Source organism: Marmota monax, unplaced genomic scaffold, assembly GCF_021218885.2.
Source record: "Marmota monax isolate L192 unplaced genomic scaffold, Marmota_monax_Labrador192_F-V1.1 WCK01_AAM20220418_F8-fsc00017, whole genome shotgun sequence".
Lineage (NCBI taxonomy): Eukaryota > Metazoa > Chordata > Mammalia > Rodentia > Sciuridae > Marmota > Marmota monax.
Window position 1 is genome coordinate 23,898,939 of NW_026695241.1, and position 27,282 is coordinate 23,926,220.

Genomic DNA, 27,282 nt, shown 5'->3' on the forward strand with positions numbered 1-27,282 from the left:
CTCTAGTACTAGTTTGTATCAGCCAGAGACACCCAGGGTTCCAGGGGAAAGGGCTGCGGAGGTAGATTGGGTTTGACAACTAGCTTTGGTAGCTTCTCTGCCAGTTCTCCTCTGTTACAAACACAGATTTCCTTTCTTGGCCCTGCCAGTGAGAAGAATCTATCGACTAGTCTGTGCTCTATAGAAAACCACTTTGGGCTGGGTGCAGTGAGGCACGCCTGTAATCCCAGCGGATCAGGGAGCCGAGACAGGAGGATTGTGAGTTCAAAGCCAGGCTAAGCAACTTACCGAGGCCCTAAGCAACTTAGGGAGATCCTCTCTCTAGATAAAATATATAAAGAGCCAGGGACGTGGCTCAGTGGTTCTGTGTCCCCTGGGTTCAATCGCTGATACCAAAAAGAAAAGAAAACCACTCTGGATAAAAAGAAAGGAAGAAAACCACTCTTAGTGCTGCCTCTGTGTCCTGCCGTGGTGTGGGCACTGGTCTATTCAGGACATAGGATGAGGGGAGGTTCCTGCCCAGCTAATTTACAATCTGAGACTTGCCCAAGACAAACAAAAAGAAGATGTATTTCCTACACTGTGGTGGGGAAGAGACCAGTTTTGTAGAGAAGCAGAGGGGATTGTGGAGATGTAACTACTCGTGGAAGGGCAGCGTGGACTAAGGGAAGGAGAGTGGGCTTAGGAGCCAGAGGAGGGGTCCAGGGTGTCCAGTCCGGGCTTTTCCTCTTCCTGGATGTGGAGGAGTTACTGAACCTTCAAGCCCCAGCTTTCTCACCCGTGAAATGGGGATACTGCCTGGCTTGTAGGATTGCCAGGGGGAGTGAGTGAGGCAGCACATGTGTGCAAAGTTCCTAATGTGGTGCCTGGCATGTAGAAGGGACGTGAGAAATAGTAGCCGCTGCCATTATTACTAAAGGAGTGAATTCTCGATCTTCACAAACATGCATGTTTCAAATGTAGATGATTTCAACAGTACAGATGAATAAAAACAGAAAAAAACTTGTTACTTATAATCTCATTATCCAGAGATCACCACCTGTTAGCATGTTGGTATATAGCTTTCAGGTGATTTTTTTCATCCGATAGAATATCCTAAAAACAAACAACAAAGACATGAGATTAAACTATGTATTTTTGAATACTACTGTTTTCTTATAGTTTTGTCACATACATTGTTAAAACTGGCTATTATATATTTTTGATATAATTTTCTTTGAAGTAAGCTACACATAATATAGTTTTAAAAGCCAAATATATTACAAGGTTTATAATAAATGAAGACGGGCCCCTGCTCTGTCCCTTCTTACTCTCCGACTTCCTCCTGCTGGTTAGGCATCTTCCTGAGGGGAGGTACTGGTTTAATTTCTCTTTGAACAGCCAGTGTTTCACGCAGCGCCTGGTACATATGGGCTTCTTGTACACGTGGGCTCTTTTTTTGAACAGTTTAAGTCAATACTTACTTATTATAGAATGTGATTTAATACTTTAAAAATATGCTGCTGAAACATGTTTCAATTTGGTTCATTTTATAGCAGCTCAGGGAGGCTGTCCAAACCTTTGGCTATATTGACTGAGATCTTATTGCCTGGCTGTATTGTACTGAGATCTTATTGCCTGGTTTAGATTTGCAATTTTAGTACATCTATTTCTCTTTTGCCTTAAAGAGGTTTCGTAGTGTTAGAATTGAACCTTGTATTAATTAGATGAGGTTTGCTAGGAGAAACAGACACCTAAAGTAATAATGACTGAAATAAGAAAGAAGTCTGTTTCTCTTGTATGTAAAAATCTGGTGGGAGGTCACCTGTAGTTGACACGACGTGTCCGTTCCATGACATACTCCCCCCTGTGCACAACTATGCCAACTCTTGGGCTTGGTCCTATCCCACGGTCCAAGGTGGTAGCTAAACCTCAGGCCATCACCTTAGTATTTCAGGCAGCACAGTGTACAAAGGGAGGAAGAAGACCAAGAGCCAAAGGGCCTGAGTGGTATCTTTTAAGATGGGTTGCAGAGAGCAGCCACATGTCACTCCTTAGTTGCCTGGCTACATCTTGGAATAAGGAGACTGGGAAGAGTCATTACTGTTTGGCCTAATGCCCATCTTTTTTTTTTTTTTTTTTTTTTAAACACTTTTAATTGTAGATAGACACAATACCTTTATTTTATTTATTTATTTTTATGTGGTGCTGAGGATGGAACCCAGTGCCTCATGCATGTTAGGCAAGCGCTCTACCACTGAGCTACCACACCAGCCCCCGAATGACCGTCTTGAAGTCGTGGATGCTGTTACTGTGAGAGGAGGGGAGAAAGACCATTGTGACTAGCAGTCTGGGTCACAGATTTCAGGCTCTTTTCCTGTGGATAATCCCTTGTCAGTCCTTCCTCGATGTGCCGCTGGGGCTGCAGGCCATTCTGCTGTGTTTTCAATTTGTTCTTTCTCACAAACACTGATGACTTGGACCTTCTACTTTAACCCTTACTTGGAGATTTCTTCCCTGTTCACTCCTCTGGAATTGGAGGCCTTGGGATACCTTCTTGGATGTGAGAAGACAGCAGACAAGTAGAGCCCTTCCCCAGGAGTAAAAATCTGCTGCCTTCTGCCTAATGTGCTTCTGGTTGCAACATTGAGATCAGAGGTCCCCCTGGAGGGACTACTATGCGAGTGTGTAGTACTTTCGTTTTTCAAATGTGCACGGGTGTTACTGTGTTGATAAAACTCAAATTCAGTTGCAAGTCTTCTCTTGAGGCTGTGTGATATGGCATGTTGATCTTTGCCCAACTGTGAGTTCATTCAGACCTAGATTCTATCTGGCCTCTGCCTGTTAAACCTGTGGATCAACCAGTCTGAATTTCAGTCTCCACATTTGAAACTGGGTACAGTAATAGTACCTACCTTCCAGAGTTGTTGAGAGCTTTGAATAAGATCATGGATGTAAATCACTTAGCCCAGGACCTGACACTCAAGCCTCCATAAACAATGGTTGTGGGTATTTTTTTTTCCTTTTCTCAGCCAATATATAATGTAAAAGAACAACTAGGGTCATAGTTACTTTTTTGTTGTTGTTTTTTAGCTGAAAGGATATATTTTAAAAGGTTCAAAATCATTCATCCAGCTTCTTATAGAGAGCTCTTTTGATATAAAGCCCTTGAACAGGTGTTTGGGGACCTGTGCCTGAACTGATCTAATCAGACATGCTTTGTGATGGCTTGCATTCATACATTCAAGACAAATGTTTATTGAGCATCTATTATTGCCTCCTCAGGTTACAGATGTAGATAGTCCGTGACAGTTTAACTTTATTCTGGCTCGGGCACAGGAAAAGGTCACCGAATTGAATGCTTTCTGCCTTTGCCAGGAGCGCTAGCTTTGCACACATCCATTTGCTTTGGTTCGTCATCTATACTAAGAGCAGATGGGTCCTAAATCTGCCCCCAAGGACCCAGTTTTCTTCACCTTTCCAGAATTCTTCTGAGGGACTTTTGCCTGCCTTTGCCTGAAAGCTTGTGGGGAAGCACAGCTTTGCTGGTTGTGCCAGTGAAACACGGTGCAGCTCTGCTGACACCACGGAACCCAGCTGGGGCCTCAGCTGCTGTTGGCATCTCCCAGTCTCCAGGCGACACCACACCTCTGCTGAGGCCCGGAGTCTGGGAGTCTAGGTGGTGAATCATTTGCCTTAGTAAGCAAGTCTGGCCTCTCTTGGCCTTGCCCGGAGGGATGGTGTGGGCAGAGGGCCAGGGCCAGGAGAGGCTGGGGGATGCCTGCCATGCTCTCGTGCCTGGTAGTGGCCCATGAGTCAGGCTGTCTCACGTGGCTCTTGCTGAGTCAGCTCCCAGGGGCCTGCTCTGTGCAGCAGTTGCCCTGTTGGCACTGGGGCTGCGGCTGGGAATGGGGTTGGAGATCATCTTCCTTCCTTCACTGGAGACAGCCTGCTGCTGCCGCCGGAAGCAAACCTCTCAAGTGCTGACTCAGGCGCCTGCAGGCTTCCGTGACTGGGGAATGGGGCTTTTTTCTGGGGTAGAGTCACCTTGCCTAACTCTTCTTTGCCTTTGGGTTTAGTTATTCCTCAGCTCAGAAGAGAGGTGGAGCTGAGCTGGCCCCAGGGAAAGACTGGCAGTGATTTCAGGGAATTACAAACTGTGAGCCCCTCAGTAGGGAGACCACGTAGATGGGGAAGTGGACCCCAGGCATCCCGGCCCACAACTGTTGGTGTTCTCTTGCTGCCTTGTTACAACTCAGAGGAGAAGAAGCTGTACCTTCCTCTGTTACACTCTCCCAGGACAAATTCTGTCTCTCAGGAAAGATGGAAGAACCACGCTCGAGAAGGTGGAAGCCTTTGCAGATTCTTTGGATGCAGATGGTTCCAGTTTCTTTCTTTCTCCTCCAAGAAAGCTCGAAAAACTGAGGCAGGTTCCACATCAGGGTGGCAAATCGAACATGCACAGATGGTGCATCTGCCTTTGCCGTCTCCTGAAATGACAGCAGACTCTCAGATGAGGCACCTGAGACGAGGCAACAGCAACTGAGGTTTAGAAGCTGGAAAACAGATGGAAGGTGCTAACAGATGTAGGGCCTTCAAGAAAGGGACTTTTAAGCTGATGGCCGGGAAACAAAAAACCAATCAATTTATACCACAGAAACCTAAGAAGTCTAGGCACCAGCTGGAATTGGGGGAAAGAGGGCGCTAAAATCAAAAAGACTGGGTAGAGATCATATGCAGTATAGTTGGGTCCCACAGATCTCTTCCTCCTCTGCTCCATGCGATTGCCTGACTGCCAGTTCCTTCTGGAAGAGGTAAAACCAGATTTCTACACTGCAGACACCAAGCTCAGTAGACAATAAGGCAACTATATTTAAAAAATAGAGAGAAGAAATAACTGTTCATACACTGAAGCCTTTGTGCTGGGGACTACCCCACCCCCCTCATGGCCTGATTTCTACTCATATTTACAATATTTGTAAATATTTCAATCCATGCCTTTAAAATGTTAAGGATTCTTTTTTAAACAGAATAACAGTTATGATACTCCATCATGAACAGACTACCAAGGATGACCATACCTCTAAGCAAAAGTATATTAGAGACCAAAACACAAATTGAAAAAAAAAAAAAAAACAGCTGAAACAAACTATACTGGGAGAAAATGAACAAAGAAATAAAAAAGAGCTATTAGTAATACACGTAGGCAAAGGAAAAGACATTATTCCGGTATTGCAAAAACAGATGTAACTTAGCTACATTGGTACTTCCCACTTTAAAAAAAAGTAGAGAATTAAAAAGGAGCTCTCTTGGAAATGATGAAACCATGATAGGGAAATTAAAAAATGCAGTAGAAGAGTTAGGGGACCCCAAGAGTTTGGATCTTTCATGTCCCCTGATGTATTAGGCAATGCAGGAATGTTTAGAAGTGAAATGATGACATGATGAGGGTTGTGACCTCATCTCTGGATTAATCCATTTGATGGGTTGATAATTTGAATGGGCTACTAGGTGATAACTGCAAGGCAGGCTGGGTGAGGCTGGAGGAAGTAGGTCACTGGGGGCATGCCCTTGGCAGTTGTATTTTGGGCCAAGGCATTCTCTCTCTCCCATTCTTTCTCTCTGCTTCCCAACTGCCAGGAGCTGAGCAGCTTGCCTCTGCCACATCCTTCAGCCTCACCTTATGCCCAGAATAAAGGAGTTGGCTGATTATGGACTAAACCTCTGAAACCATGAGCCCAAAATAAACTTTTCCTCCTGTACCTGGTTCTTGCTGGGTATTTTGGTCACAGCAATGAAAAGCCGACTAACACAGAGTGGTATTTCTCAGAATAAAGAGCAAAAGGAAAAAAAGAGAGAGAGAGGAGAAAAGATAATTTGTCCATGTGGAGACGCTCCTCTGTAATCCCAGCAGTTAAGAGGATCGAGAGTTCAAGGCCGGCCTCTGCAACTTAGCCAGACCCTGTCTCAACAAACAAATAAGCAAAAAACACCCCGAAAGGTGTGGGGAGTGTAGCTCAGTGTTAAAGCACCTCTGGGTTCAATTCCCAGTGTCCAAAAATAAAAATAAAAAGGTAATTGAAGAACTAGTCTAGAAAGCAAGGCACATCCCTTTGACATTTTAAAACACTGGGGACCAAGAGAAGAAACTGAAAAATTCCACAGAGAAAAAGACATGTCACAGAGGATCAGAAGGGAAAATGGCTCAGGGCATCTTAGCAGTGTTGGAAGCAAGAAAATAATGCAGTTATAAATGAAAATCTCCAGTCATCTTTATTCCAAACATGGAAGATAGACACTTTCTCACACACAAACATACAAAAATACACACACACACACACACACACACACACGTTCAACTTCTACACATGGAGAATGTACTCTGAGAGAAGAAACCGAGGACCTTGAGGGGAGGTGCTGGGGAATGGCTGTGCCCCAGGCAGGAGGATGAGCAGTTCAGACCCCAACAGCATGACTCAGGCTGTCCTCACCACCTCACCCCCTGTGGGTGTGCCATCGACTTACTGAGGACTGACTTCCCGGTCAGGTTGCTGTCTGCCCTTGGCTGTCTGGCCCCTGGGCTGAGGACAGGCCTTCCTTGCCGCACTCACTAGATGGACACTCATTTTACCTTTACAGAGTGTTTTCTTTGCCCAACCCTGAGAACTAGAGGTAGACCAGAGTGAATTTAGAAACAAAATACTCGAGGAGCCACTGCCCCAGCCATATTCCTGATGGAGGTCCAGCATCTCTTCCTATGGCCAGGCACCCACACTGTGGCTACCTTGTTTCCCAGAACTCATTCATGATCTTGCCTAGGGACTTTCCCAGGGCTCTTATAAATTCTCTGGAACCATAACTGGACACCTGGTTAGCCTGCTTATTGCCTTCCGTGAGGCTCCGTCTGAGAAACTAATGTGACTCCATTTTTAAAAATAAATAAATAACAGCAGCTTCTACCTCAAGGCCTGTCCTAAGGAAGGGGGCGTGACCCTTGTCCTTGGAAAAACCCCCAGAGCACTCCTAAGCACATACCCACCCTGCTGAGTTGTTTGTAAATAACAGGAGAGGTCTGCAGTGCCAGGTGTCCCTGACTCAGTTAGGCTAGGTGAGGACCCATGGCAACCCCCCTAGCAACCTCCAATCAGCATGAGACAGGGAAAATACCTGGGATGCCAGATGACCCCCAAGTAGTTTATGGTGGTTGATAACATGTTGGGAAACCATGTAGTTTAGCACGTACACCCCTCATGGCCTAAACCAATCAGTTCAAATGAATCCTCCTCTTATATTAACCAATTACCCTTACCCAACCTGTTCCCACCAGTGAATGTGCTAATCAATGTTAAGAGTTGTTGTTTGATTTTCCCGCGGTATGGAATGATTTGCTGTGTGATGTTGTGGCACATAAAGTATCCCCCAAAAACCTATAAAATCTCACTGAACAAAGGACTGGGACTCACTCCCTGGGACCGCTGCATCGGGAATGGTTGTGAGTCCAGGCTCCAGCTTGCAATAAAGACTTGTGTGATTGCATCGGATTTGGCTCCTGGAGGTCTATTGGGGTCCCACGAATCTGGCATAACACGTCTAGCCAAGGCAGTATTTTCACTCATACGTTGAACTGTGGATGGAATTGTATCTCCCTGCCACCTTGCAGAAAGTATGCTGAGGTCCTAACCAGTGAAGTTTGGAAATAGTCATCGTGGATGTAGTGAAGATGAAGTCATTTTGGGCCAGGGTGGGCCCTAATCCAGTGACTGTATCCTTATGAGAAGACGCAGACAAACAGAGCATGCTATGAGGACACACAGACAGACACAGAGGGAAGAGCACATTATGAGTCTGGGGGCAGAGATGAGTTATGCTGCCCTGAACCAAGGAGCACTAAGGACAGATGGTGGAATTCTCCCCCACAGCCTTTGGAGGGCGCATGGTCCTGCTGACTTCCGGCCTCCAGAACTGTGAGTGAATGAATTTCTTTTTTTGTAAGCCACCCAGTTGGTGTTAATTTGTTATGGTGGCTCTAGGAAACAAGTGCACGCAGTTCCATTTTTGCTTGCCACTCTTTTTGTCAACAGTAAACCTTATCTTACTTAAGGATGTATACTTAGGTGGTAAAATCATAAAGAGAAACAAAGGGATGAATCCCAGAGGTTGGCATCGTGGAGCCAGGGTGTAGCTCTGTGGTAGAGCATGTGCTTAGCATGACCAAGGGCCTGTGTTCCATCCCCAGCACATACAAAAAAAAGAATGAATGAAGAAAGAAAAAAAAATTAACATCGTGGGGCTGCTGGATGGCATTACATGGGCTTTTAATCTTATTTTTAAAAACCATATACACATTTTACGCACTCTTCTCTATGTGCAATATTTTAGTACATTTAACAGATTAAAAAAGAAAAGACCCAAACAATACAATTGTCAAAACAGATTAGTTGCTTAGTCTAGGAGAGAGGGGGCCAAACAAATCATGTCAACCTAATGAAAGCCTGGGGACGGGGGCCTTGGTGCCAGGATGAGCATTTAGCAAATCAGGGCCCCCTGTGCTAATGGAGATGAATAATAAATAAGAAATCTCAAATTGATAAATCATCTTCCAAAGCTAAGTTTACCATTAAGACCTAATAGGACCACGTCCTCAGCTATGTCAAGTTTTGAGAGCCAGGCCTTTAGCCCAGTGGTATTAGATCAAGCTCACAAAGCCCTTGTGGACACTTTAACCCTCCACCCTGCATTTCTTCCTCAGGGGATGGCCTTGAGTCCATTTAGGCGGTCTGCATTAAATTATGTTGCTCCCATAGAAAGTCACTCCGCTGCCTGTGTCTGTGGAGGATGGGTGTTGTTTTGGTGCTGGTTTGACTCTTCGAGTCTTCCCTTTCTAACAGAGAAAGCAGACTCCGAACTTGGACCAGTAAGTAGTAAGGTCTACAGAAACTCAACATTTATTTATTTACATCATGTTAGAAGAATACTTGGCTTTCCCATTATCAATAGTAACCTAAAATTTCTTTTCTAAGTAATTTTTTAAAAAGTCAGTTTCTAACGAAAAAATTTAAGTAAAAGGCACTAAGGAGTGTTCTGATCTGAAAACAAGAACAATGTTCTTGGATTATTGAACTTTGGAAAAACCATGATGATCTATCGTACTAGTAGTTGAGTATTGGTTCTTACTGGCGCGCTCTTGTCTTGACATGATATTCAGTTTTGTCACACGACTTTCCTCAGAGAAGGTGGAAGGCCCTTGAGGGCAGAATCTCCAGCTCATCCTTCTTTGTGGAACCCCCCCACCCCACCCCACCTTGCGCCAGTGGGATGTGTTAGTCACTGGTGAACCCCAGCTGGGGGTACTACTCATTCTCTCATCCCCGAGACCCATGGCTCCCCCTAATGCCTGGCAGCAAAAGGATGAGGAAGTCCATAGTCTCAGAAGATGTGCAGGTATTCCTTCAGTCCAGTCAGTGGCCAGTAAGGGGAGCCGTCTTCCAGAAACCTGGGTCCTGTGCATGGTTCTGGGTGGGGCTGTGGCTTGGGTTCCAGATGAGAGGGAATGAGCTGCTTACTACCTCCAAGTCAGATCCCGTCATATTCTAGAGCCGAGAATGAGACACACTCAGGTGCAGCGGTTGGGAATGGTTAGAGGAGTGTGTATGGTGTTCAGCTGTGTGGTGTTGGTTTCTGCTGAAGGAAGAATCGAGGAAAAGGGAGAGCAGAGAAGACTTATCAGGACCGCGTTAATGTTGGACAGAAACCGAGGAATGTGTTAAAGGACACAGAATGTTTCTGGCCCCTGGATTGCACAGCATAGAGGTGAAGAATGTGGCTCTGAGACCAGAGGGATCTGAATCCAGTTCCCATCCTCATCCCTCACTGACTGGAGACAACTGGATTGACCTTTCTGTGTCTTTTGGCATGGGTCAGGTGGGGAAGGTAATTACACCTGTTTCACAGGTTGACTTAAGGATGAACAAGGACTTTGTAAGTAAACAGCATTATGCAGCTATAGAGTAAGTAACAAGCTAGCATTAATAAAACATTCCATTTATTTATACAGCAAAATTGATTGTATGGTTATTATGTGTCAGGGACTGCCAGGCTTTCCCCATCAAATACTTGATCGCAGAGTCCCATGTATAGTATATTTCTTCGTAATAATACTAGCTAGCATGTTCTAGGTACCTGTTTATGTGGCAGGCACTCTGCTAGCTTCGGTGTTACTGTAATGCATTTAATTTTTATTCCCATTTTCTAGAAGTAGAGTTTATGGATTTGTCCAGAATCACATAGACAGAGTGTCAAGCCTGGGACTTCAGTTATCTACTCTCTTTGCCTGTTTCCTATGACTCTGGCTACTATCAGCCTAGACCTATAGTCCAAAATTGAACTTGGCTTCCTCAAATGGGCTTTTTCCCCTCAACTTCCCAGTTGGACTACTACCATTCTTCTTGCCACCATAAAAGGCTAGAGACTCTTCTCTTCTCCATCAAGCTCCTGTATCTGGTTAATCACCAGGTCTTTAGTTCAAGTGCATCTTTTTCTTTTTTCTTTTTTTAGTTCGCCTGACCCTGGCCAGGCTCCTATTGACTTAGGCCTGGGATCATTCATTGTTCTCAGTATTTTCTCTACTTCCCTGCACATGAGAGGTGAGGGCTGCACAATATACTCTCCTGGATATGGTTTCTAAGACATGAAAGCACAATTATTTGTTATTGTCACAGCTGCTCATCAGTGGTAGAAACTCATAATGGGCTCACTACAGTGTTACTGATGTATAAACTATTGTGACTATAACCTTTCCCACCTGCCCAGGATAGCATGTTGGAAGAAAACTGTACTCTTTATGTTTTAAAGCTTTCCTCTTCAAATAGTGCTAGGACAGCTGGATAGCCACATGAAGTTGGACCCTTATCTCATATGCTACATAGAAGTTAACAAATAATGGGTCAGTGTAAAAGCTAAAAGTCTTAGAAGAAAACATAGAGGTAAATCTTAATGACCTTGGGTTTGGCATTGGATTCTTAGATATTACACCGAAAAGCATGAGCAACAAAGGAAAATATAGATAAAGTGGACTTCATCTAAATTAAAAACTTTTGTACATCAAAGAAAACTAAAGTAAGTGAAGACAACTTACAGAATGGGGAAAATACTCACAAATAATTTATCAGATAGCAGTTTACAATATATAGAGAATTCTTACAAAAAAAAATCACCTGCTTAAAAAATTGGCTAAAGGATCGAATAGACATTTCTCCAGAGAAGATATGCAAATGCCCAACAAGCACATGAAAAAAGGTTCAGCATCGTTAGTCCATTAGGAAAATGCAAATCCAGATCACAAAGAGACTCTACTTCATATGCACAAGGATGGTGATGATGATGATGACAGAAATATGTGTTCTGAGCATGGTGAGGGTGTGGAGAAATCGGAACCCTCATATTCTGCTGGTGAAAATGTAAAAATGGTTCAGCTGCTATGGAAAACAGTTTGGTAGTCCCTCAAGAAGTCAGATATAGAATTGCCATGTGACACAGCAATTCTATTTCTAGGTATGAAAATTGAAATTGTCGCATAAACATATCTATACGTATTCAACACTGTTCTCAGTAGCCAGAAAGCTGAGATGACTCAAATGTCAACAGATGAATGGATGAACAAATTGTCACATACACACACAAAATGGAACATTATTCAACCATAAAAAGGAGTGTCAAATGCGAGATACAGTGGGGCACAGCTGTGATCCCAGCTACTCAGGAAGCTAAGGCAGGAGGATTGTAAGTTTAGTGCCACCTAGAAAGACTCTGTCTCAAAATAAAATAGAGGACTGGGTATGTAGAGTACCCTTTTGTTCAGTCTCCAGGACTGAAAACCAGATGAGAGCTGTACTGATATAAGCTGTAATACGGATAGATCTTGAAAACATTAAGTGAAGTAAGCCAGATGTAGCGTATTGTGTCTCACTTACATGAAATATTCAGAAAGGTAAATTGAAGAGACAGCACATTGGTGGTAGCTGGGACTGAGGGGAGGGAAGAACAGGGAATGGGTGTAAGACTTCCTTTTCGGGGTGATAACTTTTTTTTTTTTAATATACCCTTATTTTATTTATTTTTATATGGTGCTGAGGATTGAACCCAGCGCCTCAAACGTGCTAGGTGAGTACTCTACCCGTGAGCCATAGCCTCAGCTGCATAAAGATGTTTTTTGAAGGCAGATAAGAAGTGATGGATCTACAACATTGTAAAAATACTAAATGCCACTGAGTTATCCACTTTAAAATGGCAATTTTATATCGTTCAAATTTCATCTCAATAAAAAAGTCAACAAAAACAAAAAGAGGAATGCTTTCACAAATTTATGGGCTTTAATTATTAATAACTGATGCTTTGTAGTTACCGTATTTCAGGACAGTATTGTCTATGACCCTCTGCCAAGATTTCTGGGTGGTTTTTGATTACACCCTCTCTCTTTTGATAAGGTTAGGACTCCTAAACCATGCATTCCTAAAGCAGATACCTTTAGGGGCCCTGAGCAGTTGAGCAAGTGTTTAAGGTCAGCTGGGTGTCAGGCAGCAGGGGACAGTGGCAATTAGTGGAACCTAGCGTAGCCATCCTGTATAAAGGCATTCTCATTCAGACAGACTGTCCCTGGCTTGTTCTTGGCCCATCATTCTGCCACACTTATTAAGCCAACTCTTAGACTAATATGAAACTTCATCCTCCTCCCGCTGTGCCCTGTCCCAGTCACGTTGGGGGGTGGGGTGGGGGGTGCCAGCCACCAACCCCACTGAGTATGAAAGGGGAAGGGAAGGATTCCCTCTGAATCTTCTGTTTATGGGTGGCTCAGAGACAGTCAGCAGCTGGTGGCTGCCTCTGGAGAGGGAATGCAGGGTTTCTTTAGTGTCACTTGCCTGCAGTTTGAATGTCTACTTGACCATTATCTCTGCCACAGAAGAGTCTGGAAAGATCTTTTGTTAATAGATGAGATGGAGAAAGATTTTTTTTTTTTCCTTTCCTTTTCTTTTTGAAAACCTGCCCAAGCATTTGGAGGCCTGTACTCACTCAAGATGCTGGAAGCCTGGGGTGGGGAGGGGTGCATCCAGGGAGGAGGGGGAGGGTGTGGAGGAAAGAGCCTTTGTCCATTAGGTCTGGGGAGTGGCTGTTTTCTTTTGTGCCTCCAGCTCTATAGCTGCTGGTAATCCCTCTGAGCTGCTGCTTTTCTGAGAAGCACGTAGGACACAGATCTTTGACCCACATTCTTTCAATATATAACAATTAAATGGACCTTGATCTGGGGGACAGGCTGTGACTTGAGGCCCCTGCCTCAAATCCATGCCCTGAACTATCTACCCAAAGGAATCCACATGGATTCCTTCCATATAGATATGGAAGGGTTTGAACTCTCACAGAGTCTGCTAATGCAAATACCTCTTAGGAGGTAAAGGTTCAGCCTTCTGAAGGCTCTGTGGGATAACTGGAGAACCAGCCGAGGGAGTTAGAGCTAGTGGGAAGCCCTTTGGAGTACCCTGGCACACATAGGGCTGAGAACTATTTTGTACTCTCTTTGCTGTTCCTTTAGATAGATCTGGCTGGATGGAGCTAAGTCAGCACTTCTTATTGCTATTCTGTCTGCATCAGGTTCCTTTGCCACCCTTGCCATTTGGGCTTGTGTGGCATGGACGAGGGGGGAGCCTTCCTCTTTTCTCTAAACAGCAGCCTGTTGAGCCCTGAATTCCAGGTGCCCTAGTGTCTGACCCATGAGCAGCAGTGCTTGCATGGAGCCTTTGGAACTTTACCACTTGTGAGGATGGAGGCTTGGCTTCCACATGGCCAAAGAGCTGGCTTGCTGGCTGCCCAGTCAGCAGAATTCCTTGGTTTACCTTACAGTACTCTAGTCAAGTAGTGTTTTGGGTCTTTTTAGCAAGATTGGCTCCCACAAGGGCACATTTATCACTGGGATTAGCAACAGGAGGGGGAGGCTGCCTCAGCTGCTGCCCTAGGGGAACCAAGATGGAGCTTCCGTGTTCGAGTTTGGCACCTGTTAGGAACCAGAGTATAACTGCTTTGGTGCACTGGTTCCTCCTTCCTGGGGTACGGTCACAAAAGCATCCGGGGTGTGAACTTGTTTGTGCCTGTAACCTTGCCAACTCATCACTCATTCTCTATTGGTGTTTGGGGGAAGTTACTGGATTATGCCAAAATCTCCAGAGCCTAATAGATGTGCTTTCTTAAGAGTAAAGTAATGTGATCACGGATGCTGTCCAGATACTGTCTGAAACCTTGAAAATCCAATATGTGCCTCCAACCCCTGTGACCTGTGAGTGGTTATAACCTAGGGGTACCCTGGCAAACAAGTAGCTACTCCTTGGAGGGTCACCTGTGATTCATAGCTCTTCCTTCACAAGATGGGATCAGGCTATAGGTGAAGAGAGCAGTCTCTGGAGTCTGGCTGCCTGGGACTCAGTCCTGGATTATTAATTGGGTGACCTTGGTGATTTGTTTAATAATGCTATAGCACAGTTTCCTCATCTGTGAAATGAAGATGGCAACACTGGTTGAGTATTAAAGGTACTTAGGGGTTGGGGTTCTGGCTCAATGGTAGAGTGCTCGTCTAGCACATTTGTGGCTTATGGGTTTGATCCTCAGCACCACATAAAAATAACGTTATTAAAAAATTATTTTAAAAAAGTACTTGGGTCCAGAAGTGTTTCAGATTTGGGATTTTTCTCAGGTTTGGGAATATTTGTTCAGATTTCACTGGTTGAACACTCCTAAATCATACTTGGATTAGGGATGCTCAACCTGAAGAAGCTACCTTTTAAGGTAGTTGTGGGACATCACCTCTAATCCTCTACTGCATTTATGTTTGTACCAATAAAACAGGGGGCTCAAAGGTGAATGCAGTGTAGGTGTTTAAGAGATGGTGGCTCCTGCCATCAGGCTCTGGTAGCACCATGAAGAACCTACAGAAGAGGCCAAGAGGACGGCAGGAGGGCTTTGTGTTTAGTGGTTTCCCTGTGATTAATGTAGACTCTGGTTTCTTCTGTCTTCCTTTCCTTGTCTAGTACTGATTCTGCAGAAGGTGGAGAATGGAGACCTGAGCAACAAGATTCTGAAGATCACTGATTTTGGCCTGGCTCGGGAATGGCACCGAACCACTAAGATGAGTGCAGCAGGGACTTATGCCTGGATGGCTCCTGAAGTCATTCGTGCCTCTACGTTTTCCAAAGGCAGTGACGTGTGGAGGTAAGGACCTGAGGTGCAGAGGTAGTGTTCCCCAGGACTGTTTTGGCTGCACACATTTCAGGACTTGGAGATCTTAGGTCACCCCAAGTAGGCATCCCAAGTAGGTCTGAGTGACACCCTAAGGGCAATCTGTGTTAATTTCCATGGTGCCCAGAGACAGTTTTGGTAGATGTTTCCATCTAGCAAAAATACCGGGTGCAGTGCTGCACGGCTGTAATCCCAGTGACTTGGGAAGCTAAGGCAGGAGGATCACCAAGTTCAAGGTCAGCTTCAGCAACTCAGTGAGACCCTAAGTAACTTAGTGAGACCCTGTCTCAAAATTAAAAATAAAGGACTAGGGACTCAGTAAAGTGCCCCTGGGTTAAATCCCCAATGCCCCCCAAATAAATGAATGAACAAATAGATAGATCACCTCCTTCTAGGCCCCTTTATGTTGGAAATTGCTTCCTGGAAAGGCCAGTAGGTTGCAGGGGGCACTGTGTTCTCTCATCTCTGACCTGGAGGATGGTAAGGGCACTGTTCACGCTTGGAGATCTTCCCCAGGGTAAGCCTAGATTGCTCAACTTCAGTGGCCATTACCGTGGGACTTGGGGAGGGTTTAACCCAATGTCCTCTCTGTAATTTCCCTAGCCAAGGAGTATTCTTTGTGCTGTCTCTTTTTTTTTCTTGGTAGCTTAAAAATGATCCTTTTTTTATGTTATCCAGTTAATCTTTTACTCAAGGCTGTGTCTACTGGACATTGATCTAGAAATGGGAAAAGATGGCCCCTCAGTGTACCCCACGAACTGCAGAGTTACAGACTAGATATGACCAACTATCTCCCAAGTAAAGCGTCAGCCCAAGAGGCATAAGGACATGGATCTAAAAGGTCTTGCCCTGATTAAGGAAGGAGGAGCAACTGCAGAGTACATACACATCTCATGGCCAGGGGATAGTAGTATTGCCTTGTATTCAAAAGCAAGGACTACGGTTTGTCAGCACCTGTCAGTCTATGAAGTTAGTTCTTCCTGATGTGTTATAAGCATCTGTGTGTGTGTGTATGTGTACGTATTCTTTAAAATGACAGCTTTATTGAGGTATTATTCAATACAATAAAACTCACCCTTTAAAGTATGTAAGTCATTGATTTTTAAAAAAATTTTATTTGTAGTTGTAGATGTACAGAATACCTTTATTTTATTTGTTCACTTATATGTGGTGCTAAGGATTGAACCCAGTGCCTCATGCATGCTAGGCAAGCGTTCTGCCACTTAGCTACAGCCCCAGCCCCTAGTCATTGATTTTTTAAAAAAAAAATATATATATATATTTATTGTTTAGTTGTAGTTGGGCACAATATCTTTATTTTATTTATTTATTTTTACGTGGTGCTGAAGATCGAACCCAGGGCCTCAACTCATGCTAGGCAAGTGCTCTACCACTGAGCCACAACCCCAGCCCGTCATTGATTTTTTTTTTTTAAAGAGAGAGAGAGAGAGAGAATTTTTTAATATCTATTTTTTAATTTTCGGCGGACACAACATCCCTGTCTGCATGTGGTGCTGAGGATCGAACCCGGGCCGCACGCTTGCCAGGCGAGCACGCCACCACTTGAGCCACATCCCCAGCCCCGTCATTGATTTTTAATATAAAAAAAGTTGTGTATTGATCACCACTGTCATTAGTTTCCTAGGGCTATAGAAACAGATTAGTACAAACCAAGTGACTTAAAGCAACAGAAATATATTCTTTTATAGTTCTGGAGGCCAGAGAGGTCTAAAGTCGGTGTCTCAGGATCACACCCTCTAGAGACAGTCCTAATTCCAATGAAGAATCTAGATATTAGAACATCAAGATCTTTTTAGGGTACCGTTCAACTCACTACAACCACTGCCTATTTTCAGAACATGTTTTATCACTCAAGAAAAGAAACCCCATATCTATTATCAGTCATTGCCCAATCTGTCCTCCCCCTGCTTTTCAGCAACCACTAACTTGTCTTCTGTCTATGGCTTTTCCTATTCTGGCTGTTTCACATTCATGGAATCATAGGATATGTGTGCTCTTGTGAGTTACTTCTTACATTTAGCCTAATGTCTTCAAGGTTCATCCATCTCATAGCTTATATCAGAAATGCATTCTTTTTACGGTTTTTATAGTATATGAACATATAAATAGGCCACATGTGCTTACCCGTTTGTCAGGAGATGGACATTTGTGTTGTGTTCACTTTGGGGCTATTATGAATATGTTGTGGACATTTGTGTACGAGTTTTTTTGGGGAGCATATTCAGGTTTGTGTACATAAATTCAGTTCTCCTGGGCATGTGCAGAGGAATGCAGTTGCCAAGTCATAGGATATTTTTGTTTAACATTTTTTTTGAGCCCAGAAAATTGTTTTCCTCACAGCAGCACCATTTCTCCTTCCCACGACAGTGTGTAAGGGTTCCAGTCTCTCCACATCCTCTCATCTCTTGTTACTGTCTCTTCTTTTGTTTTGGTCTACAGTGGGTCTCTGATTTAGAATTGCCCCAAGGACTTAAGCCACCTGATCCAATTTGGTTGGTGAATGTGGTGGAAAAACAATTCACCCTTCTTCCTCCCAGTTTGCTCTGCTTCGGTGCTGTAGGATTTCCTTTAAGACACATTTTATTGAACCTATTACATGAACCTTAATCCCTCTCTCCTCAAGCCTACTTATCTAGTGGCTTCAAAAGATTTTCACCTTTATCAGAGGAAAATGTGCGCCCATTGATGTACATATGGCAGTACTTGCTGGGTGCAATGGCCCATATCTGTGATCCCAGTGGCTCAGGACACTGAGGCAGGAGGATCGCAAGTTCAAAGCCAGCCTCAGCAACTAAACGAGGCTCTAAGCAACTTAGTGAGACTCTGTCTCAAAAAAAAAAAAAAAAAAATAGGGCTAGAGATGTGGCTTAGTTGTTAAGTACCCTGGGTTCAATCCTTGGTACACACACATTGATACACACACACACACACACACACACAAAACCAAACAAACATATGGCAATACTTATACAGTGTTACTGTGTCACCAGCTATATGTCCTTGTTCCTGTGCTTTGGGCATCCTCTTCCTGTATGTTGTGCTGTGCAGGGAAAGCAGTGTTTAGAGCCAAGGGCCTCATCCTCCCAGGATGTCTTACCTGTCATATGCGGGACAAAGTGGAAGCATTTTCTGAATCATTTTAAGTTTTAAAATTACAATAATAATTTTAAAATTACAATAATAAAATATGCTCCCTGCAGAAACAAATTAGAAAATATAGAAAAACAAAAAAGAAAAGAAAACACCCTAAAACCATTTAGAGAGATAGCCTATATTGGTATTTTGATATGCTCACTATTTTTTTAAAAAAAATTTTATTCTTTTTAGTTATACATGACAGTAATGCATTTCGACATATCATATATACATGGAGTATAACTTCCCATTGTTCACGTCTATTTGTGTGCTGAGCCACCCATCCCTTAAAATGGGATCATTCTGTTTTATAAGCTGCTTTTAAAATGCAATATAGCAAGGACATATTACCACATAAATGAATGTTATGATGTCACTAGACATAATAACATATATTTTAGCTTTTTTGCTGCTACGACTAAAAGACCCGACCAGAACAACTATAGAGGAGGAAAGGTTTATTTAGAGGCTCATGGTTTCAGAGGTCTCAATTGATAGAGAGCAGGCTCCAGTCCTCAGGACTTGAGGTGAGGCAGAACATCATGGTGGAAGGGTGTGGCAGAGGGAAGCAGCTCACAGGTGATCAGAAAGCAGAGAATCTACTCGCCAGATACAAATATATTCCCAAAGCCATGCCCCAATTCCCACCTCCTCCAGCCACACCCTACCACTTCAGTTAACACTCAATTAACCCCTATCAGGGGATTAAATCACTAATGGGTTAAGACTCTTACAAGCCAATCATTTCTCCTTTGAACCTTATTGCACTGACTCGTGAGCTTTTCGGGGATACCTCACATCCAAACCATAACAGTATACATTGCATACATATGTGTGTTAATAATTTATTGGTTTGAATGAGTTAAAAACCAGAAGAAAAATTATATGTTACATTATAGATTTGAAATGCTTTCAGATGAATTAGTTCAGTAATCGTTGCCAAAGATTATTAGATAGTCAGTGTGGTTCCTGGACTGTGAGATCAGACAATTACCACGTGCAAGAAATTCCCCAGCCCTCCTCATTCAAGGGAAACGAATGATCTACTTTCACAGCACGGCCCAAGCTGGTAGCCTTAGAGATAACCCAGGTTAATAAGAGGAAGTGGTGTCCCTCTGGTTGGGAAGGGTTGTATCCACTCTCATCATTTTCCTCACTTTCAGAAAAATTGAACACCCCTTCCCTGACCGTCTGAAACGGTCCAAGAGATTACTGAACTTCTGGAGGTGGTTAATTATTAATCCAAGAGTGAATTCACAGAGACTTGGGTTCAGCAGTGAGGGGGCTGGTGGCTCTACCTTGAGGAGAGGGACTCAGATTTATCTGAGCTGACCTTTCCAAAGGGTCAGCTTATAAAGGACCTCTTCATTGCTTTCCAGTCCTGGGAGAGTAACAAGGTAGAGTGAGCCTGAGCTCTACTGCACTGACCTCTCCTGCCCACCTACCCTGGTACTCACATCCACCTAACTTGTCTTTCTGCACTTTCTTTCTTGGACTCTATTCCTGCCAAAGAAGTACCAAGTCTTCATTTATTCATTGTAAAAACAAAGAGAACCTTGGCACAAGAAAACTGATGGGTTACATCATCTCCAGAAAGGCTGCCTTTCTGAGTCATGGTGTCCCTCAGCAAGGCTCTCACCAGACTCTGGGGCTCTACCTTATCAGTTCCAGACTCTTCCTCATTTCAGGCCCTTTCCGAGAAGAAATCGCACATATTTACTAGCCATAGATGGTGATTTTGGGGTGGAGAGTGCCTGTTGCTATTACTTATTGCTTGTAACTACTCTGTAAGGTGAATACTGCAGTCTTAAGGAAGACAGATGAGGTGTACAGATGAGGTGACCTTGCTTCCTCAAGGGCATGTGGCTGGTAAGTGGTAGCATGGGCATTTGAGTCAAATGTGTATTATCTTTCTGTGTTAGCGTTGCTCACACTCAAGCAACAGTCCACATGCTTCTCTTAGCTGTAGAGCTCTTTGAGCAGAACAGACAAGCACAGTTAGAGCAGAGCTGCCTTGTCAAAACTGAGAAGGGTAGGATCCCAGGATCCTCCCTCTTCTGGGTGGCCCAAGACATCTCCACAGGACACTCAGGGCTCAGTGTGAAAACTATCACAAAAGAGATACCTGTGAACAGACAGGGAAAGTTGGAGCCTTTGAAGCATTCCCCTGTCTTTCCAGGTATTTAGGGCTCGGAAACTGGTTGTCTTAGACTAGATGGAAGATTGGGTGCTGAGGGGCCTGCCCTGGGGAACTGGAGGGTGCAGAGAAACCCCAATGGAGATGGTTTCAGAGAACAGCATCAGCTTTATTGCACAGCAAAAATAGCTTTTATAGTGGGTGTGTGCCAATTTGCGTATAACAGTCACGACAGACCAGAGGTGATACACAACATATCATCTTATGGGAGTCTAGACACCAGAGTTTTGAAACTGCCACGTAGGCTGACCTTGCACCAACAGGAGAAAAACCCTTTTTCAAAGGAGCAAGAAAATGGTGTTTACCAGTGTTCTGACAGCACTATGTCCCAAAACATAGTGCTCTATGTTAGGACTTCCCTGCTGCACAATGAGCAAGATAAGCATTCCTCCATGAGGGTCCAAGGTCAGGCCCTGTGACAATGGGGGTTCTATGGGACTTCAGTTTTTGTTCTCCAGGATGGAGTGGGCACTGGTGCCAAGAGCAGGCAGCTGAAGGTGGGAGTGGCTCTCACCTTGGAAGCTGGACATCAATGCTGAAGTTTCTTCAAGATCACTCTGTAGAAGTTACTGAGTATGACCACTGTCTGATTAAGTCACATTTAAGGTTTGGCAGGAAGTACACTTGTGCAATTCTTGAGGGTGTGCAAGGCTTACTCTAGCACACCCAGTGCAGTCGGCATTCATTCCCATGCCCTTCTACCAATTCACATGTCTGTGAGCACCTGTGTACAGAGCCAGGCTAGTCTGAGAATCCAAAGATTAAAAACTGCCACCCCTGCCCTCTAGGAGCCCTTCGGCTTTAAACAAACAACTACAGTTCAAGGAAGCCCAAATAAGGGGACGTCAGGAAAGGCTTCCCAAAGTGTCCATCCGCCACCAACTGAAATCTACCTCCTTGTCTAGACCTGCAATTGTCTATTTCCTTGTCAAGATACATAAAGAAAATGATGATCTCTGGAGGCCTTACTCGGGTAAAGGCACAGTCCAAGGAGACCTCTAACTCCAGTGCCCTCGCACATTGGTTGTCACATTGTTTTTTGGAGCCAGGCTTGACCACTTGGGAGTCTTCAGGAGGGAAACCGTGGTCTGGATTGCTCGCCTCCACATGCTTACCCTGTCCCTGCTCTGCTGCTCCTTCCCTTAACAGCAGGGCTTAGCTGGAGGGCCACCTCCTGTTCCCATCCTGGCCGGGTTTTAGTGATCCTCCTTCGGGTCGCAGCATCTCTGTTGTGACTCATCACTCTGTATTCTAGCTGTCATCCTCTTTATCCCTCTCACTAGTCTCTTTTCTGATAAGATCTGTGTCTTGTATCCCAGTGCCTGGCATTGAGCTTTATGCCTAGAAAACATTTACTAGATGTTTAAAACGAATGGGTGAAGGGTGGGGCATTTGAGTTGGATCCTGAAAGATGATTAGCCTTACCAAGCAGAGGATGGTAGAAGGGTGTTCTAGAGAGAGGGAATTGAGAGTTCCCAGGGCCACCGTGATGTCCTCCATGTATGCCACTGAACTTGTCTAGGAATCGCTCTCCTCATTTGCCCGCTAAAGACAGTACTTACTGCACAGGCTTGTTGTAGAGATTCAAGATGATGTTCCTTAAGTATTATAGCATTCTGTGTATACAGAATATCTACTGGGTTTATTATTTTTTTAAATAATATGGTCTTTGTTGCTGGATGCACACTAAAGATGTGTATTACAAGAAATTTGAGGTTGGTGTTGAGTGAAGGACTTTTCACTCTAGCCTTCTGACCATTCATAGCCTTATAGTTTCTTGTTCTGACTTCTCTCTCTCTCTCTCTCTCTCTCTCTCTCTCTCTCTCTCTCTTTTTGATTGGTACTAGGGATTGAATCCAAGGGTGCTATATCATTGAGCCCAGCCCCCCCCCCCTAATGTCTTATTTTGAGACAGGGTCTCACTTAGTTGCACAGGCTGACCTCAAACTTGTGATCCTCCTGCCTCAGCTTCCCAGGTTGCTGGGATTATAGGCATTAATTCTTCAAAGGATTGAATGCTATGTGATTTTGCCTGATTTTGATTGTGAATTCATAGAATAATTCTTCCACTAAGCTTTCTACGATTCATTCTCTATTAGGACCTGAGAAATTCTTACGTGAATCTGAAAGGTAGGGAGGGCACACTGCAGTTCTCACAGCCGACACACCACTCTGCCCTGACCCAGGTCTGCCTTGTGAAACAGAGGTCCCTGTGAAGGACCCACTCATACTGATTTGGGGGCAGGAATCTACTTAACCTTATGGATATTTAAAGAAGCCTTTTATAGGACCAAAATCTGTGTTGAATTGTAAGCTGTTTGCTTTTCTAAAGCTAAAAAAAAAAAAAAATGTGTATCTGTGACAAAAACTGACATTTTCTTGAAACAGAAAAAAATTATGTTTGGGAGATTGCCTGTCTTCTTAGTTTATTTCATTGAGAACAGTAAAATAGCTATGGCCATTGTGCACTTATTTAAAGTTATTTAATTTTGTGACAGCTTTCTGAGACTGATAAATGTTATTGCTCTCGATAGATGAGGAATTAGAGGCTTACAGAGAGACGTAGTAATTTGCCCATGGTGGCATACCTGGGAATGATGGAATAGACTTTGAAATGAAGTGTGCTTGACTCTATAGGTTTTGTTTTTAGCTGGTAGGCTTTGTGGTTTCCCTTTTCTATTTAACTAGTTGGTCTGTTCCATTAGTATTCCTATGGTTAGGGAGAACATGGGGTGCTTGATGCAGGCTTGAGAGCTATTTCATGAGGTTGTAGTTATGATTATTATATCTCTTCTGTCTTCTTCCTGTCCCTAGCTATGGGGTGCTGCTTTGGGAGCTGCTGACTGGCGAGGTGCCCTTCCGAGGTATCGATGGCTTAGCAGTGGCTTATGGAGTGGCCATGAACAAACTTGCCCTTCCTATACCTTCTACCTGCCCAGAACCTTTTGCCAAACTCATGGAAGGTAAGTAGCCCCCGGCCTGAACAAAACTGGAGACAGTTTACCTTTTTTTTTTTTTTTTTTTGGTACCAGAGATTGAACTCAGGGGCACTCAACCACTGAGCCACATCCCCAGCCCTATTTTGTATTTTATTTAGAGACAGGGTCTCACTGAGCTGTTTAGAGCCTCACCATTTCTGAGGCTGGCTTTGAACTCATGATCCTCCTGCCTCAGCCTCCCGAGCTGCTGGGATTACAGGCGTGAGCCACTGCGCCCGGCGACAGTTTACCTTTTGATAGCACTTGATTGATATTGGCCAGTTTCACAAGATCAGTTGGAGAAAGAGGAGATAAGGTATTAGTCATCCCATGAGGAGTCCTTTGGGCCATTGAAAGAGCTACTTCCTGCTGAGGCAGGGCCCTTCTGCCCATGTCCAGTATCAGTAGAAGGTAACTTAGTAACTAAAGCCTGCTGTCCAGTACTTCACGAGCTTATTAATATAAAATAAGAAGATATGGGCTGGGGTTGTGGAGCCCTTGCCTAGCATGTGAGGCACTGAGTTTAATCCTCAGCACCACATAAGAATAAATAAAGCTATTGTGTGTACCTACAACTAAAAAATAAATATTTAAAAAAATATAAAATAAGAAGGTATACTAGCTTTTATTTCAGGACCTCTGAGTGTCTTACTTGTAGAAATGAACATTGGGGAAAAAAGGAACCCTGAAGTCCTCTGGGAAAATGCCCTAATTTTGTAAGTGAGAAATACAAAGCTGATCAGGGTTAAGTGGGTAACTGGCCATTCTGCTAATTCGTGGCTTTTCCTGATTCCCATTTTTATCTTTTCCTTCTCTTCATTCCATTGAGTTGAGGAAGGGCAACTCATGTATTTATGGGAAATCGAGGCCCAGGCTGTAGTTACCTTTGTCAAGACTTGAATTGTATAGTAACATGGTTGATCGTGGTAACAGTACTGTACACAGAAAACTCTTCGGGTTTGCTTTCCTTATGCTTCATTCACATCAGAACTGGACGGGTGCAGAGCAGCTGTGTTTGATTTCCAGTTTTGCTTTCTATGGTTGTGATGCTGGGCAGCCTGCTTAACTCTTGAGTCCTGCTTGGGGTTACCTCAATTCCAGTCTCAGTTTCGGGAAGGAGAAAGAAGAGATAGTTTTCTGGTAAATGAAGTCATGTAATGCCCTAAGTCTTCTGTTTGCCTCAGTCCATTCATGCTTTCTGTTTTCTCACGCTTTCCATTCAGACTGCTGGAATCCCGACCCCCATTCACGACCATCTTTCACGAGTATCCTGGACCAGCTAACCACCATAGAGGAGTCCGGTTTCTTTGAAATGCCCAAGGACTCCTTCCACTGCCTGCAGGATGACTGGAAACATGAGATTCAGGAGATGTTTGACCAACTCAGGGCCAAAGAAAAGGTAAGAGAGAAAAAAGGCACTGGGTCAGTGGATCTTCTCCATCGGGGCCTCTGGACTAAGTCTGTCCGATCACCCTGCTTCTGACCTGACTTGACCACCTTCCTGCTGGGTAGCTATTTAATTGTCCAAGCCAGAGGAAAAACACCACTGGACAGCTGCCAGTGGGGTATCTCAACCTGCCAGCCACAATTACGAGAGGCTTCTGAGAAGGTCTCTTGGTTCTACGGTGGACTTCCAAAAGGATGTTAGCTTCATATAGGGATAATTCAGTATGAGAATAGCAATCAGAACATCCTGCCCAGTGTCTTGGTATCAGACTCAGAAACAGAATACAGGCCAGGAATGCCATGGGTCTGAAATTGTGGGACATTTTTCATGGAAAGGGTTCCAAGCGCAAGCCTTCTGGGGAGTTCAGAGACTCCTGGCCTGCTGGAGATCTGCCTTTTTGTTTTAGTGGCCATTCCCCAAATGGCCCCTCTTTACCTCTTTGCTGTGTCTCTAGTAGTCAGCATCCACACAGGCAGAGCCAGTCGTAAGCAATTGTGTGGCTCACACTGTAAGGGCACACCTAAATCTAAGGGATATAGCGAGGCCCCTGAGGGTTGTCCACAGAGACTTGGTTAATTTCTTTTTCCCCTTTTCACTCTGCACTGTGGGAAGTTGGGAAGTTACTAGAAATATGAAAGCTAAAATTGCATGTAGCTAAAATTGTACATGCTTTATTGTTCCCAGTTATTTTGCTTGGGAGATCTGATGAGACCTTTTTGTCCTGTTTATCCAGAGCCCTGTCACCAGCGTGTAGGGAAGGTATTATTGTTCCCGTGTCAGAGCTGAGGGTCAGTGGCCTCCTTGTCATTAGAGCTAGTAAGTGGGGCAGCAGGACCTTGAACCTTCTGATTCTGAAATCTGTGTTCTTTGCAATATTAAGGTTGTTCCCTTACACAAATGACTTATAAATAATTTCTGGAGCTGATTTGAAGAGATTAGACTCCTATGGTACATAACAATCTGAACCTAGTACAGTTCAATATTGAGTGTTCTGCAGGGGAGTAGAGTAAGCTTAGGACAGATATTGGGTGGCTCTGAACTGGCCATTGAATGGGATGATCACGAGACACTTCTATCATTACTATTCCAGCTAGAACTCCCAGAATGATCAGCTTCTTTTTAGATGGTTAACCAGTGACTCTTGGTTACCTTTCTTTTGGTCAATAAAACTATAATATATATAAATATACATATACATATATATGATTATAAATTATATGTAATTATAAATTATATATGCCAGTAAGAAAAATGAAGACCATATTTTGTCAGCAGGTAGCTATAGTAATTCCACTGCCCCCTTCCATTTTCCACAGTTTTGCTTTCTGTGGTTTCAGTTACCCATGGTCAGCTATGGTTCAAAAAATATTAAATGGAACATTACAGAAGTGAACAATCCATAAGTTTTAAATTGCTTTTCGTTCTAAGTAGGGGGGTAAAATCTCATGATGTCCCAGTAGGGACGCCAGCCATCCCTCTGACTGTGTACACTACCTGCCTGTTAGTCACTCAGTGGCTGTCTCAGTTATCAGATCCACTCATCCTCTATCAGTGCTCATGTTCAAGTAACACTTATTTTACTTAATAATGGCCCCAAAGCATGAGAGTAGTGATGCTGGTGATTTTATTATATTGCTATAATTCTGTCTTATTATTGGTTATTGTTATACATCTTATACTGTGCCTAATTTATAAATTAAACTTTTTCATAGGTATGTATTACAGGAAGAGACATAGTATATGTAGGGTTTGATACTATTTGTGGTTTTAGGCATGCACTGGGGTCTTGAGATGTAGCCCCAAGGTTCAGGGGCACTGTGTTTCTAAGAAGAGTGAAACCCATAATAGCTAGCTTTTGAAGAGCATGTACTATGTGCCAACTGTTATAATTTATATGATTTGTCTTATGCAGTAGGATAATAATTGTTCCCTGTCTATGTTGTCAGTGCTGGTGACTTATGTTATTTGTCATGTCCTCATTGCTCCTCCTGCCCGGTCTCTAGAGCTTGGCCTTCAGTATTAGCGTCTCTGGTTGTATCTCAGGATGGCTGTTCTGAGCCTTCCTTTCCCCATGACTGAGGGTGCTCAGATGTTCACTTACCAGCTCACAGATCAGCCCCCTCTATCCATGAGGCATCATGGGAGAGCTCTTCAGGATGCCGTGTGAGCACCAGCCCTTTGAGCTCTCAGGCCTTACTCCAGAGCCCCTCTGCATGGAGGACCCTGCCCTTCCCTCTGATGGTTCCTCC

The 27,282-nt window shown here is 43.9% G+C and overlaps 1 protein-coding gene across 3 annotated transcripts in view; it reads left to right on the forward strand.

Moving 5' to 3' along the window:
* Positions 1-27,282, forward strand: part of Map3k9 (mitogen-activated protein kinase kinase kinase 9) — a 76,146-nt gene that overhangs the window by 29,203 nt on the left and 19,661 nt on the right. For all 3 annotated transcript variants that reach the window (XM_058577737.1, XM_058577738.1, XM_046440994.2), the window contains exons 3-5: positions 15,048-15,228; positions 23,423-23,571; positions 24,810-24,985. In XM_058577737.1, the coding sequence (XP_058433720.1) occupies positions 15,048-15,228; positions 23,423-23,571; positions 24,810-24,985 (506 nt within the window). The remainder of the gene's footprint in view (positions 1-15,047; positions 15,229-23,422; positions 23,572-24,809; positions 24,986-27,282) is intronic.